Source organism: Neophocaena asiaeorientalis, unplaced genomic scaffold (genome assembly GCF_003031525.2).
Source record: "Neophocaena asiaeorientalis asiaeorientalis breed wild unplaced genomic scaffold, Neophocaena_asiaeorientalis_V1.1 scaffold275, whole genome shotgun sequence".
In the NCBI taxonomy this organism is placed as follows: Eukaryota; Metazoa; Chordata; class Mammalia; order Artiodactyla; family Phocoenidae; genus Neophocaena; species Neophocaena asiaeorientalis.
In genome coordinates this window covers 10,014,006-10,028,709 of record NW_020173679.1, presented here as the reverse complement: position 1 = coordinate 10,028,709, position 14,704 = coordinate 10,014,006, and the positions used below count along the sequence as shown (strand labels likewise).

General features: G+C 45.1%; 1 protein-coding gene across 4 annotated transcripts in view; it reads left to right on the top strand.

The window, feature by feature from the left end:
• Positions 1–1,414: 1,414 nt before the first annotated feature.
• PARK7 (Parkinsonism associated deglycase) overlaps positions 1,415–14,704 on the top strand; it is a 15,979-nt gene continuing 2,689 nt past the window's right edge. The window contains exons 1-6 of one of the 4 annotated variants that reach the window (XM_024749933.1): positions 1,415–1,494; positions 2,587–2,704; positions 4,137–4,238; positions 6,071–6,130; positions 7,002–7,071; positions 10,954–11,040. In XM_024749933.1, the coding sequence (XP_024605701.1) occupies positions 2,615–2,704; positions 4,137–4,238; positions 6,071–6,130; positions 7,002–7,071; positions 10,954–11,040 (409 nt within the window). In that variant the 5' untranslated portion in view covers positions 1,415–1,494; positions 2,587–2,614. Of the gene's footprint in view, positions 1,588–2,586; positions 2,705–4,136; positions 4,239–6,070; positions 6,131–7,001; positions 7,072–10,953; positions 11,041–14,704 lie in introns of all 4 variants that reach the window. The other 3 variants (XM_024749931.1, XM_024749932.1, XM_024749930.1) reach the window with 3 other exon arrangements.

Below are 14,704 nucleotides of genomic sequence, written 5' to 3'. Positions count from 1 at the left end.
TTCTTGTGGATGCACTAAGTAAGTGGTTTCTTGAGCTGGAATCTACTAATGGTGAAGATGCTCTGAAATTATTGAAATGACAACAAAGGATTCAGAATATGACATCAACTTACCCGACAAAGCAGTGGCAAGACTTGAGAGGGCTGACTCCAATCTTAAAAAGTTCTAAAGCATTTGGTAAAATGCTACCAAACAGCACTGCATGCTGTAGAGAGATCCTTCATGAAAAGAAGAGTCAATTGATATATTTTCATTGTTTTAGTTTAAGAAATTGCTACAGCCGCCCCCAACCTTCAGCAAGCATCACCCTATTCAGTCAGCAGCCATCCACATCCCAGGCTCCACCAGCAAAACCCTTTCATCAGCAAAAAGATTGGGAATCCATGAAGGCTCAGGTGATGGTTAGCATTTTTTAGGAATATATATATATATATAAAAAAGCATATACTCTTTTTGGACGTAATGCTATTGCGCGCTTAACAGACTACAGTATAGTGTTAATATAACTTTTATTTGCACTGGAACACCAAAAAACTCGAGCGTGTCGCTTCACTATGGTGGTGGGGGACCCGACCTGCAGTATCGCTTTTTTTTTTTTTTTTTTTTTTACGCGTAGGCTCAGCGGCCACGGCTCACGGGCCCAGCCGCTCCGCAGCATATGGGATCTTCCCGGACCGGGGGACGAACCCGTATCCCCTGTATTAGCAGGCGGACTCTCAACCACTGCACCACCAGGGAAGCCCTACAATATCTCGTAAGTACACCTAGACGTGCCTGATTTACGTGCTCAGCTCCCTCCCTAATTCTGTGGATGCAGAAGCAGCTTTGGAATCTTTAAAAAATACTATTTTGAGAAACGAATACACCTGAAATTAGCCTCCGTAACCAAGTTAGTCACAGGGGATCGGGTGACAGAGGGCAGGGAGACCCTGAAGAGTCCTAATAAAGCGGGGGCGACGAGGGAAGGCGCTCCAGGAAACAGGAACAATGCAGAGGGAGCCCTAAGTGCACAGATGAAGCGTGAAAGGAACAATTCTACTGATATTTTGTGAAAATGAGTACTTAAATGAAGCCGACGCACTCTCCAGACCGGCACAGCAAAAAACGTATGGGCTGCGGGAAAAAAAAAAAAAAACGGGTTAAATTCAGCGTGAGCCGGGGGCACGTCGGACCGTGCCTCGGATGTGGGAGATTTCGGCAGGATACGTGAGTCCACGGGCTTCCCGCGGTGCCGGTTGTTCCAAATGGAATCAACCCCAGGAGCACGATCTCCACGCAGAAGGGTAGGCGCCTCCCACCCGTTCTCCAGGGTGGGTTCGGCCGGATGTGACGTAACGTGATGCGAGCGACGTGCGTCTGCGCAGTGCGAGGCTGAGGAGCCGGGCCGGACGGCGCGCGTCTGCGCAGTGAGGGGCAATGAGAAGCCGGACGGCGCGCGCCTGCGCAATGAGGGGCTGAGACGGGAGCGTGGCGGCGCGCGTGCGTGCGTCCTGGGTTAGTCCCGTTCTGCCTCTGTCGTCCTCCGGGTAGAGGTGCCGCTGGAACGGGCCGAGTCTCCGCGTCCCTGGGAAGAGAGGCGAGGTTCAGGTCGGGGTGTTGGGGAACCCGGCGTGTGCGCAGGCCGTGGCGCCGCGGGCGGCGAGGGCGCGCCGGCCGCCCGCCGGACCTTCGGGGGTTCCCGGAGGCGGGGCGGACGTGGCCGGCGTCTCGCAGCGTTTGAGGAGTGGGCGGCCTTCTGACATAAGCAGAGGACGCCGTTAGGCCGCCAGCGTAGTAGCAACGCTAAAGCTGCCGGAATTTGCGTGCATAGCATCCCACCAGCCGGGAGCTAGTTAATCCTGTGTGTTAGCATCGTTTTACCTAGATCAGTTCACGGAAGACAAACTGCGGAAAGGGAACAGGCTAAGAACTATTCAGACCCTGGCTTAGCAGCCGTCGTTTACAACGGCGTTTGCTAAGTGCAAAGAGAGAATCTAGCTGCATTGAGCGTAGTGAGGGGGAATTACCATTTTTCTCCGTTATTTAAAAAAAAAAAAGTGTGTTCAAATATTAAACACTGTTAACCTCCCCCGAATTTTTAGTGCAGTTATTGGAACTAAAAAAAAAATCCCCTCCAAAAATCTCAGGAGCTAATTGCTAAAGAGTGTATTTCGTTTCTCACCCAGGTAATAAAGTTTAGTCGTTTCTCTGTGAAATAGTACTTGAAAAAAGACGACTTCGTACCTCCCCCGCGTCGTGTGAAATGAAAGACTCATGTACTTGTGTCTTGGAAAATTTACATTTGCAATATATTCCTAGGAATTGGATTTTTAAAAACATGATAAAAGAAAATCTAAACAATACCAGCGTGTTGGCAACCTTACTGAGTTTTCATCTCAAAAAACATCAGTTGAAATGCTGTGAAAACCAGCGTTAATCTAAAATGCATTTTTCATGTTCAGTTGTGTTTGTGTATCAAAACCTTTTCCCTAGGAGGCACTTAGTTACTCTCCTTAAAAATGTTCCTAAGATTGATGTTGTTGGCTCTTACAGAGTCGCAGTGAAAGTGTTTTGAAAATCTTTTTTTTTTTTTTTTCTTTTTTTCAGTTACATCTTTAAAAAATCCAACATCAAAATGGCTTCAAAAAGAGCTCTGGTCATCTTGGCTACAGGAGCAGAGGAGATGGAGACGGTCATCCCTGTCGATGTCATGAGACGAGCTGGAGTATGTCCCCCAAAGTTTTCTAGCCCTCCTCTCTTTTAAAACAGTTTTGGATTTTTATAAGTCATTTTGAATAAAGTAATGTTCCATGTACTTTATGAAGTATTTCAGACAGACACGGCAGTACAGGGACTGATTCCACCTGTTTATCTACTGTGCACATTGACTGCTTGTTAACATTTTGCTATATTTTTTTCTGACCTGTGCCTTGAAGAACAGGTGCTTTAAAGGAAGAAGGCATTGCAAAGCCCTCTTTGTAAATTTCCCTAATCCCTTTCCCTTTCTTGCCCCAGAGGTAACTGCTGTCCTCACAGTGACGTATGCGTGTCTTTAAAGTAGCATTAGAGGGTGGTTCTCATTTTGCATGTCTGTGGTATAAACCACATATAACCATAGTGAATACTTAAATAGCATTTACTGAGTGGTAGGTATCATTCTAAGCACTTATATAAACTTTTTTAAATTTTATAACCTTATGAATTATTGCCATTCTCATTTTACAGTTGAAGGAACTGAGGCACAGAAACAATCAATAAAATAAAGTGCCCACGTTGTAGTAAAAGTATAGATCCAGTTTGTTTATTTAAAAGTGCTGCGTAGAGAATTCCCTGGCGGTCCAGTGGTTAGGACTCCGTGCTTCCCCTGCAGGGGGCACGGGTTCGGTCGCTGGTTGGGGAACTAAGATCCCGCATGCCGCGCGTGGCATGGTCAAATAAAAGACAATAAACCTGCTGCTAAGTACTGCACTGTAGGGACATGCCAGTCTACCCATTCCTTTATTACACTGTTCCACAGCATTCTAATACTGTACTATTCTTGTTCAGGTTTCGTTGTTCACAGGTTTAGCAGTTTTTCTAGGCTCTATGCCTAAAAGGAATTGCTAGTTGCGTGGTTGATGTTACTAGATCTTGTCAGATGACTATCCAAAGTACTACGATGTGGGCCCACCAGCAGTGAGGAAAATTCCCATTTTTTCCAGTTTTGTCAACTTTTCGGCAGGCGGACTCTCAACAACTGCGCCACCAGGGAAGCCCCAACTTTGTAAATTTTTGCAAGGCGGAGTAGCACTTCGTTGTTTTAACTTGTTTTCTACCTGAAGAAAATACCAGGAGGGTTAAATGGCAGCAGCAACTTTGCCAGGTGGATTATTGCTAGGATGATCATATAATTTATCACCTAAACCAGAACACTTGTGGGAGAAAGGACGCTAAGCAGACAGGGTGCTGGGACAGCATCTTTAATTCATACTGTTCCAGGCAAAGTGGGACAGACCTAGTGATTAAATATATTTAGCCATCCTAATAGCCTAAGGTCAGCATGGTTTGGTTGCAGTATTTCCTGCCCAGTTATTTTAAAACACAGGGCAGCTGTGGAAATGTTACTCTAAATTTATGTTTCAGTGTTCTTAAATATCGTGATGATGTCTTTCTCTCAGATTAAGGTCACCATTGCAGGTCTGACTGGAAAAGACCCGGTACAGTGTAGCCGAGATGTTGTCATTTGTCCTGATGCCAGTCTAGAAGATGCAAAAAAACAGGTTTGTTCCATATACTTGGAATTATTCCTTCCTCTGGCTTCTTTATCAGTTTCTTGAACTGTCTCTTGGCTACATCTAAGACTGTTGTTAGCACAGACTTATTTTAAGAAAGTTACTTTGCTTGGATGTCTTCGGCACTAAACTAAGCCCTGGGAAGTGAAGGACTTTGCCTTTTTCCACTGTGTATCCACGGAACCTGGCAGGTCCCTGATAACCACGTGTGCTCAGTGTGGGTGGATGGGTGGGACCCTTTCATCAGTGTTCTGGCTCATACAGGCAGCCTGTCCTCTGCTTATAATTATGTTACTTAATATAAAAGAGTTAAGTGGACATTTCCCATTCATTTTTTACTCTTTACTTGAAAGCTACTTCTTATCTTTCCTTTATCAGTGACACAGACGTGGTTGTGTGATTCATGTTACATGGAACAACTCATACTTGATTTGTGGTCGGATTAAGGGAGGGGTAGGAGGTCCCCAGAAATTGGTCACTTTTTCATTATTGCGGTTCTTCCTTTTGAGGGGGACCAACACTTCCAGGAATCTGTCAAGAGCTGTGGTCCCTTTCCTCAGAAGCATGCCCCCCGCTACGTATACCAGACAGCTTTGCACACGGTTTCACCGGGCTCAGGCTTCAGGGGCCGGTGTGACAGGAGTGTAGGCTGTACCCTGTTGGAGCAGAGCTGTGGCAGAAAAGCAAGCAGAGCCCTCTCATGGACGGCCATCTCTGCCCTCCTGGGGAACCTGGAGCCTGATTTCCCTATGCCTCACTCTCAAATGCATAGAAAAAAATGTATTCCTTTCTAATAGATCCAGATATTTCAGATTTATTTGCTAGACTGTGGAGTGTAAGAATATTGGTATTTCACATAAATTGGTGAAATTTTCTAAATAGCAGGTTAAAAATGAGAGAGTAGGAGTAAATATTCCTTCCCTGTTCCTTTTTGTCCTGTGGCGTCTGGGTATTTTAGAACAGGTGACATCTTGTGTCTATTTAGTGTTTAGTTCAGTTTCCAAAAGGAGTGGAAAAAATTCTGTACTTCACAAATATTGTTCTAAGTTTTGCTTGGTTTTCAAACAACATAGGACATTTTACAGTCTTTAAAAGTAACTCTAAATAGTATATGTTGGACTAAAAATGTAAATTTTCATTTCATTTGCTTAATGACTAAATTTTTAAAGCTTTTAACAATTTAAGATACTGTATTAAACCAATTTCTATTTGTAACTTCAGCAAGTTTGAAATCATTAGACTTCTAGGGTGTTTTGGTATCTGGGATACTAAAATATTACATCATTTTTATCCTCCAAGTTCCATTTTTCATAAGGTTAAGAAAAACTTTTTGTGCCTTTTAGAGTTTGTTTTGTTTTTAGTTATTTATTACTATGTACATTCTTGTTGAAAACAATTCACGCGGTATAGACAAACGCAGAGTCAAACGCTAAGTGTCCCTTTCCTTTTCTTGCCCTCGCCCCACCCTGCCTCAGTTGGCGATCTCCTTTGTCCATGAGTGTCTGTATACTGTACACATGTATGTGGGGGCACTGAGAGGTGTGTACACACATGCATCTACATGCGTGTGTATATTTATTCTTTGTACAGGAATGAGATCATGATAACGCCTGCAGTTCTGCAGCATGGACATCGTTTCATGTTACTGTATACAGATTTTCTGCAGTTTTTTACTAGTTACAGTATCCCATTATAGAGAAACCCCTAATTTAACTGTTCTTCTGTGAACAGCTTTTTGCTCTGATGTGAAAGTGTTCCTGCTTAACGCACACTTCAGGTGAAACATCTTCACGTCCTTTTTCATTTTTGAACTGTTACAGGGACCTTACGATGTGGTGGTTATGCCAGGAGGTGGTCTGGGCGCACAGAATTTATCCCAGGTAAAGCTGGGGGGCTTCAGCCTCTCGTATTCTGCTGGGTTTGCTGCTAAAATATTTCAGGAAGGAGGCTGTGGATAGATTAGGAAAAGGTGAAATTAACAAAGTGCTGTTCTAGCTTAATTTTTAAAAAAAGTTTCTGATAACATTTACTATAGAAGTAAGTGGAATTGGTGAAACAGTTACGAACAGATGCTGTGAACGCAGTTCAGATGTAAGACTGCTTGTTTTTTTCCCCCAGCCGCAGCAGAATGATTAATTTTGTGCTTGTGAGAAGGGTTAAGCCTAGAAAGATAAGAGATTGGCTGTCTGCTCAACCATCGGGGTTAGGGAGGTTGCAGGGGGCTGGAGTTGCCAGCTTGAATGAAAAATGGCATAAAAGAAGCCGCTGCTGCTTCTTTTTGTCTTGTGTGAAGAGTTAGCCTGCAGGAAGAAGAAGAAGAGAGAGGTGGCAGGGGCAGGGCACACAGAAGCTCATGAGGCAGGTGGAATCAGACATTTGGGGCTGCTGAGCTCCGCTCCCTACTTTGCTGTCGGAAAACACCCAGAACAGCACATTTCCTCCCTTCTGTGTCTTTCTCCCTAGAGTACAAAATGGCAAGGGTTAATATGCCCAAGGGAAATTGCTTTTCTTACCTTGAAACATCTTTAAGAAAAGGGTACCTTTTTCTTATAATAAATGCCTTGATTGGGTTGAAGGATGTAGAAACACTACGCACTTGGTAGTTTTTACATTGATGGTTTAGCGGTATTGTTGAAAAATAGATTGAAGACCTTGTGGTTTAAGCTAAAATCAGATTCTGCCAGAGTTACCAGCCAGAGACTGGCTGCAGCTTAATGACAACTTGCTGTGTTTTTGGTTTTCTTTGACTAGTCCTCTGCTGTGAAGGAGATACTGAAGGAACAAGAAAAGAGGAAGGGCCTCATCGCCGCCATCTGTGCGGGTAAGTACAGAGCCGTCCTGTGTTCAAGTGTGTTGTTGGCTTTCTTCAAAAAATACGTGACGGGGTCGTCTTTAGTTAGAAGATCGTGTTCCCAGTACTTCTTCCCCTTCCTGAGGCGTGAAGGGCATCTGTATCGGTGTATTTCGTTTGGGGCATGAGGCTGATGTCATCTCAGAAATTACTACAGTTCCGTTTTCTGCCTCTCCCTGCCTTTGGTCTACGTTCTGTGAAACTTAGTGTTTTCCCTGTTTGGTGGACCTGGAGGAGAACGTGGCCCCTCTGGCACTCAGTAAACAGCTTGTTACGACAAATCCCCGTGCCAGGAAGTACTTCTGCCCGCACATGGTCAGCAAGAATTGGGCCAGCGTCAGAGCTCTGACCTGTGCTTGCCCTGGGGGGCTTCCTGCCTGGTCCCCAGTGTTGAGAGCTGGGTCTTAGGTACTGTATTCTCTGCCACTTAATTTAGAGTAAGGCTGTTGGTGCTTTGTCGATGTCTCCACATCTTTGAAACCTAGTAATACTTTGGTTTTTGATACCATTTTAAAGTCCATCCTTCTTGCTCTAATATCAGATGATATTCTGCCATCTTGCATTTTTTTCATAGTGTAATTTTGGCAGGTGCTTTCCTTATTCATAGGTCTTCATTAAATGTTTGTCAAAAAGAGCAAATAGGGGCTTCCCTGGTGGCACAGTGGTTGAGAGTCTGCCTGCCGATGCAGGGGACACGGGTTCGTGCCCCGGTCCAGGAAGATCCCACATGCCGCGGAGAGGCTGGGCCCGTGGGCCATGGCCGCTGAGCCTGCGCGTCCGGAGCCTGTGCTCCGCAACGGGAGAGGCCACGACAGTGAGAGGCCCGCGTACCGCAAAAAAAAAAAAAAAGAAAAAGAAAAAGAGCAAATAAAGAGATGAATGTATGGACAGTTAATTAAAATGATGTGTTGATATTTTCTTCAATACAATAGACTTTTTAAAAGAAGTCATAGGCCGGGGATCTGGGGACTGCATTACAGCAGTGGTTCTTGGAGTTTTTTCAGAGGGTTCGTAAGGGCAGAGCAGATACTATGAACACATTATTTGCCTTTTTCCTTCTTATTCTCACGAGAGTGCCATCAGAGTATGACGATGTCATCATTCAGGCATGGCTTGTGTGCTCGAGTATTCTTATGTTGTAAACCTGTCCCAGTTTTAATTTCTAGCATGGCAGATACTGATAAATGTAACTCGTATAATAGCTAGAGGGGTCCTAAGACCCCTTTACATGCTTGAGAACCTCTGCATTAAAGACCGGGAAGGACTGAGGGGCAACCACCTGGCAAGCCCCGTCCTTGGGTTCCGGTCAGCACTGACCTCTGACCTGCCCTTGGGGCTCGGGGATTTCTGTCTGCTGAAGGACGCTGCAGCCCTCCTTGTGGAGGAAGACAGAGGTGCTGTCATTCGTGCAAGGGCTTAGTCCACCCCCCCTCCCCATGTGCTGACCCTCCCCTCTGCCTCATTTTTAGTGCTTTACCTAAAGGAAGAAAGGAAGGGTTTGGGCTGGGTTTGTCCTCTTAGGACTGTGTTGCAAGTAAAAACCGCATATCAGTTTGTCCTTTTGTGTCACCAAAGTAGCAGAATTATCAGCCATGTCTGGTTCAGGGTGTTGTGTTCAGGCAGACTTGAATCCCACGCTGCTAAGACACACAGGCCTTGTCGTCATTTACATCCACATTGTAAAGTGAACGGAGCTAGTGACCTGTTGTCCTGTTGAATGTCCTGCGCTGCCCCTCTGGGTGCTGCACAAAGTAGGAGAAGCGTGATGGCGTGTGGAGGAGATTGCAGCGAGGTTGGGACGAGTGATGGGAGAGATTCGGGTGTTTAAATCAGCAGATGAGAACAAGATGATTCTTAAATGTCGCAGTTAGGAATTGGGAACAGTTTATTGAACTGAAGGAATGTTAACTTAACCCCTAATGTGGAGTGAATGGGAGAGACAGAAATTGGAAGGGAGGCTGCCTTGAGAAGAAAAGAAAACGAGATTCACTCTGGGTGGGGCAGGGGAAGGAAGCCTGGAGGTGACGAGCGAGCGCTGGGCTGCAGGTGCAAGCTGGGGGCGGTTGCCGGGCGTGCTGTTCCCTCTGTACATCACCACACGGTGGCGCTGTTGGCTTTTGCCTCTGGGCCTCCCAAGGCGATTCTGTCCACTGGACCCTCTCTGTTCCCTGAACCTTCTGCTCCCTGCTCAGAGCTGGACCCCTGTTGCAGACTCGGCCACATTTCATCCACCGGAATCTCAAGTAATAGGAGCAGTTAAGTGTCCCCTCGAGTTTTCCAGCTAGGATTCTGAAGCCCCGGCAAGCAGTAATTATGAGCTTACCGTACAGCTATTGATGTTATAGGCAGCCATTTTATCACCTGGAGGGAGCGGCCTAAAAATTCCTCGCTCACTGTATGACCTGCTGTCCTCATGTACGATCAGTCCTCGCTTGAAATTTGCTTTAAAATATATGATGTAGGAAATTATTTTTTCTTAAAATCTTACAAAATAAGAATTAAAGGTAATTCATGAGTACATCAAATAAAAATTGAGATAATTACTCAATTTTTACACACTCTTAGGATTTGCTACCAAACATAGCTCTCGTATGCAGCATACAAGTAAGGAGGAAGGGGGCGTCAAGTATATTTAAGAGGCTCTCCAGTTAAGATATAAGTGAGGACTTGGTATGAAACTGACACCTGACGTTAAGACAGAAAGCTTATGTAATTACGTATGATTTGTTTGATCTTCCTGTTAGTAGCAGGTAAGATCTGAGTAGCCTGTAGGTAGGTCCGTTATATAACCACTTTATCCTTGGAACGGTGCTGTAAAACGAAAGGTCATGAGAGCAAGTGCTTGGGTTTGCTGGAGTTAAAGTGTGCAGAGTCCGTCCTGGGATGTTAACCACAGTGCCCTAACCATTTAGAAGGCCACGGTGCTCTTCTGAAGTTTTTCTAGGTGTGACATTAGGCCTTAGAAAGTTTTTCTTCTGTTACTTTCTGGTGGCTTAGAGGAAAAAGGTAGAAAAACTACTTTTCTAAAAGTTTTAAGATAACAAATAGGGACTTTTTTGTCTTAGTCCCTATTTGAGGACTGTGACCTACAAAATACGCTTGTGATTATCAGTGAAGTTGACCATTCATAAAAATCTCAAGTTAGCAGCGGTATATTTTTTTTTAACCTTCATTTCAAGAGGGAGCATGTGGAGGACCACAGGGGGCATTTGCGCAGGGTTCTTAAGTGCGTCGTTGTAAGACAGAAACGCCAGTGCCTTTGTATCTCAGACGTGGGCATTTCACAGGTGTCTCCTTCGGGGCTGGGACAATGTCCCATTCATTTTAATAATCCTACCACCTGATACATTTGGATAGACAGACGGATGAGTGCTAATTTTTCATTCTCAAGTAGAAAAATAAAACTAGTCTCTACAATAGCAGTCAAGCCCAGGGGTTCAGAGAGTATTAGTTGCCTTTAATATGTAACTAAATCTTCCATGTGCAAAGGGTAAGGCAGGACGTTTTGCCCTCCATGGTCTCCCCCTCCTTTGTACCCTGTTACACTTGCAGCCTGTCCCTCGAGGGGGCATGTTCTATTTATCTGTTTGCTCCTCAGCTATAAAAGTAGATATTTTTGATTAAATGGTTATTGACGTGTTTTAAGTTCGTGCGTTTTTGCCGCATGTGCTCAGCAGATGGTTTATTATAAACATACTTTACCTCTCATACTAAGAAGTGTTTAGTTTCAGAATCGTAAGCATATTTTAGGTAAGAGCCCCTGATTTTGAAGAACAGTTTTGCTGCTGCGATTTTTAAAACATGGGTTTTTCTGTGTCTACATTTAAGGCTTTTTATTCATCTTCTTTTTAGGACCTACGGCTCTGTTGGCTCATGAAATAGGTTTTGGAAGCAAAGTTACAACACACCCACTTGCTAAAGACAAAATGATGGACGGAAGTAAGTACATGCTTATATTGTAATGTGCCAAAAGACCTACTCAGAAAGCTGTGCTATAGCATTGCCTCCCACTTGGTAGACAGTAGTACATAGGGATTCTCTGTGGGTTGGGGTGTGATGTGTTCCTCACTTTCTTTGCAAGTGTTTCAGTGAGAGAGACGGGCTAATGGTGTGGGTGTCTACGTGTGCGCCCCCTGACGGTGTGGGTCTGCAGACATGCACCCTAACGGGAACGCAGGCGCTGAGCCAAAGGCCGGCCTGGCTCGGAGTGGCGCAAAATGCCAATTTAACGAGTATTTTTACTCAATCCTTTGCCAGCGGCCTGAGGGTAAATTTTAAACCTTGATAGCGATTTCAGAATGTGCCCTTTTGCCCACAGTCGAAAGTAAAATGGACATTGCTCTCTTCTTCCAGAGGAGGCCCGGGTGGCAGGCAGGCCTGTTCCTTCGCTCATGGGCTTCTTTTATAAATATCAGCTAGATGTTTAACTTTCATTCATTTATTTTTATGAAAACAATTTCTATTCATGGTAAAAAAAAAAAATGCAAACAGTACAGAAAGGGGTGAAGTAAAAGGAAGTGTTTCTCTTCTCTCTAACTTCCCCAGCACCTTTCTACTTTTCACATTTAACTTCTATTAAGTTTTCCTGTGAAACTCTAGAACTTTCTCTGCACATACTCATTGTTCCTTGCAGTTTAATATTGTTACTCACATGAGATCTAGTAAGTACATCCTACAGCTTGCTTTTTTAACCTAATAGTATAACCTATAATTGATCAACTTTTAAAAAAATTCTCACACTGTTGCTTGTCCCTTGGAGATTATTTGTAAAAAGCACGTCATTGTCTCTGCCCTCCAAGAGTTAACAGCTTGCAGAGATGTGCATCAGAGTTAAAAATATGAGGCAGTGTGTAATTAACAGCAAAACAATGTAACCAAGCTCCTGGACGTACAGCTGTGAAGCCGCCGCTTCTCAGCGTGACATTCAGAGCACCAGCCAGGTAGTGTCTTTTGTCAGGTGGTATCTTCCTCTGTCCCTGGAGTGCATATCACAGGGAGGCAGAGACCCTGGAACATGCAGAGAGAGAGGAAAATCACGCTGGTGTGGATAAGTGCAGGGAATCACAGATTCCCACTTAGAAGGCAAAAGTGGTTCGACTGGCGTTCAGCCAGCAGGGAGACCGAGTGACCGGCTCTGTTTAAAACACCCACCAACCAAAAACCAGTGGCTAAATAAAAAGACTAATAGTTAGGGAGGGTGGGAGGGAGACGCAAGAGGGAGGAGATATGGGGATATATGTACACGTACAGCTGATTCACTTTGTTATACAGCAGAAACTAACACACCGTTGTAGAGCAATTATACCCCAATAAAGATGTTGGAAAAAAAATAAAAGACTAATGGTATCAAAAGCGGATTTGAAAACAGCCGCGCGACTGATGGATTTTCTTGTCTATCTCTGTTCTGCTCTGGACTTATTCTGAACTAAAAGTAGGGCAAGTACATTTTTTCTTATGTTAATGCTTTCATCGCAAAGTAAAGTGATGCATTTTTCATTCACTGCCTTTTTAAAAAGATTAATAGACCTTATTTTTTAGAGGAGTGTTATGTTCACAGCAAAATTAAGCAAAAAAGTACAGCGGTTCCCTAAACCCCCAGTACCCCACCCCATCCCCCTCACCGTCAGCTTTGTTTCCCCCACCAGACGGTGCCTTTGCTGCAGTCGATGAACCCGCGCTGCCGTGTCATCGTCACCCAGAGTCCGTAGTTTATGTCCGGGTTCACGCTCGGTGTTGCAGATTCTGTGTATTCTTAAATCTGATCCAAAGTAGTATTTTCTTGGAAAATCTATGAGTTTAGTTGGCAGAAAGATACTAAGTTGTCAGTAAAACCATCTTTGTGAAAATTGATCTTTTCTTTTAAAGGCTCTGGTTTCTGGGAATTTTTAGTGTAGGGATTTAATTTACTTTGAGCTAATGGAGGGGTTTTGGAGGGTTAGAAAGAACAGAATCGGGCTTCCTTTAGTAGTTATGACACATGAGATGGAAGAAGGAGTGGAACATGTTCCCCGTTATCTGCACGTGTATCTTTGTGGCTCTTTCCTTGTAACGCCTCAGGAAGCTGAGGCTGATCAGAACTAGAAAAAGATGAGATTGTTAACTCTCGGGCGCCTCTGTCCTGGTGAGGCCCCCCACACGCCTGAGTTACCAGCATTGCATTCTGTCCTCTTACACGTAAGTCCTCTTGTAAGAGAAAAATGTTTGCAGTTTCTGCCCCTTCAGAACATTCTGAGAGGTGGAGCTGTAATCGCTTCCTGGGTGTCTCCTCCGGGAGGCCCTCTGTCTCGTCCTCGTGGTGAACGTCGTGTTAAGATCAGTAGGCCTGGCTGTGTGCTGAGTGCTGGGGACGCCGCAGTGAACAGGCTGCCCTTGCCTGGCCATGTCTGCGGTAGTGACACCACCACTTTCTGCTGGCGTTTGGTTCGGCTGGGTTCCCATGATCATCCTCTTAGGTTGGTATCATCCCCATTTTACAGAAGAGAAAAAGGAGGCTCAGAGGGGTCAGACAGCTACTGGATGGCAGACCTGGATTTGAACCCAGAACTGCTGTGCTCAGGGGTCGGCGGCTTTTCCTTGAAGGGCCAGATAGTAAATATCTCGGGCTCTCTGGGACGCCCCGTCTCTGTGGCGACTCCTCCACCTGTGGCGCCCAGACCACGTAGGTGAGGGGTGTGCAGGTAAAAGCTGCCGTTCGTTGCTGCCCCCTGGCCCCTGGCCTCCCCAGGTGTTTGATCTCTGGGCTTTGAGAGAGGCTTTGGGGTGTTTGCTTAAAGTTAACGGAATGAATGCCTCCTGCGGGTTGGCCGGGAATTGGCTGGTGCGCGGGGAGTTTTCTTCATTGTCTCCACTAGGTGGAGGTGGTCCGTAAGTAGACCTTTTGCTCTTTCTGGTTGAGATTCTTAGAACCATGGAACCTTTAAACATCTTTAACCAGTTTAGGCTGTATTTGTAATACTTTACCCACAAAGAGGTTGTTAAGTGAACCATTGAGAGCCGTGCCTCCCGCTGACCTGTCCGTCTCAGCTCCAGGAGACCCAGCCCAGCCGGTTTCCTAGTTCAGCATTTAAAATGATCTTTAACCATCAGGAAATGAGGTTAGATTAGGAAAACCTCTCGCCCTCAAACCAGGGATCCACTTTTCTTCTAAAAAAGTGTAACTAGGAAATGTTTCACGTACTGTAGTCAGTTGTTTCAGTGGGTGACGTGATTTTTAATGAGGTTTGGGAAGACATCAATCACTGCAGGTGTTATTCATCCACTTTGGAAGGACACGAGCATCAGGACGTGGTTTCTGAAGCTCGTTAACGCAGCGGAAGCATCTTGCTCAGGAGACTTCTTTTCTTTTCTTTTCTTTTTTTTTGGCTGCGTTGGGTCTTAGTTGCAGTGCGCAGGCTCAGTAGTTGCGGCGCGCGGGCTTAGTTGCCCCACGGCATGTGGGATCTTAGTTCCCCGGCCAGGGATCAAACACATGTCCCCTGCATTGGAAGGCGGATTCTTAACCACTGGACTGGAGACGTTTTTCTGTATGTGTTCACTGAACAGGCATTTCCTGAGCTCTTCCTTAGGCTCTGGGAACAGAAAAGGGAACAAGATAGAGCCACGT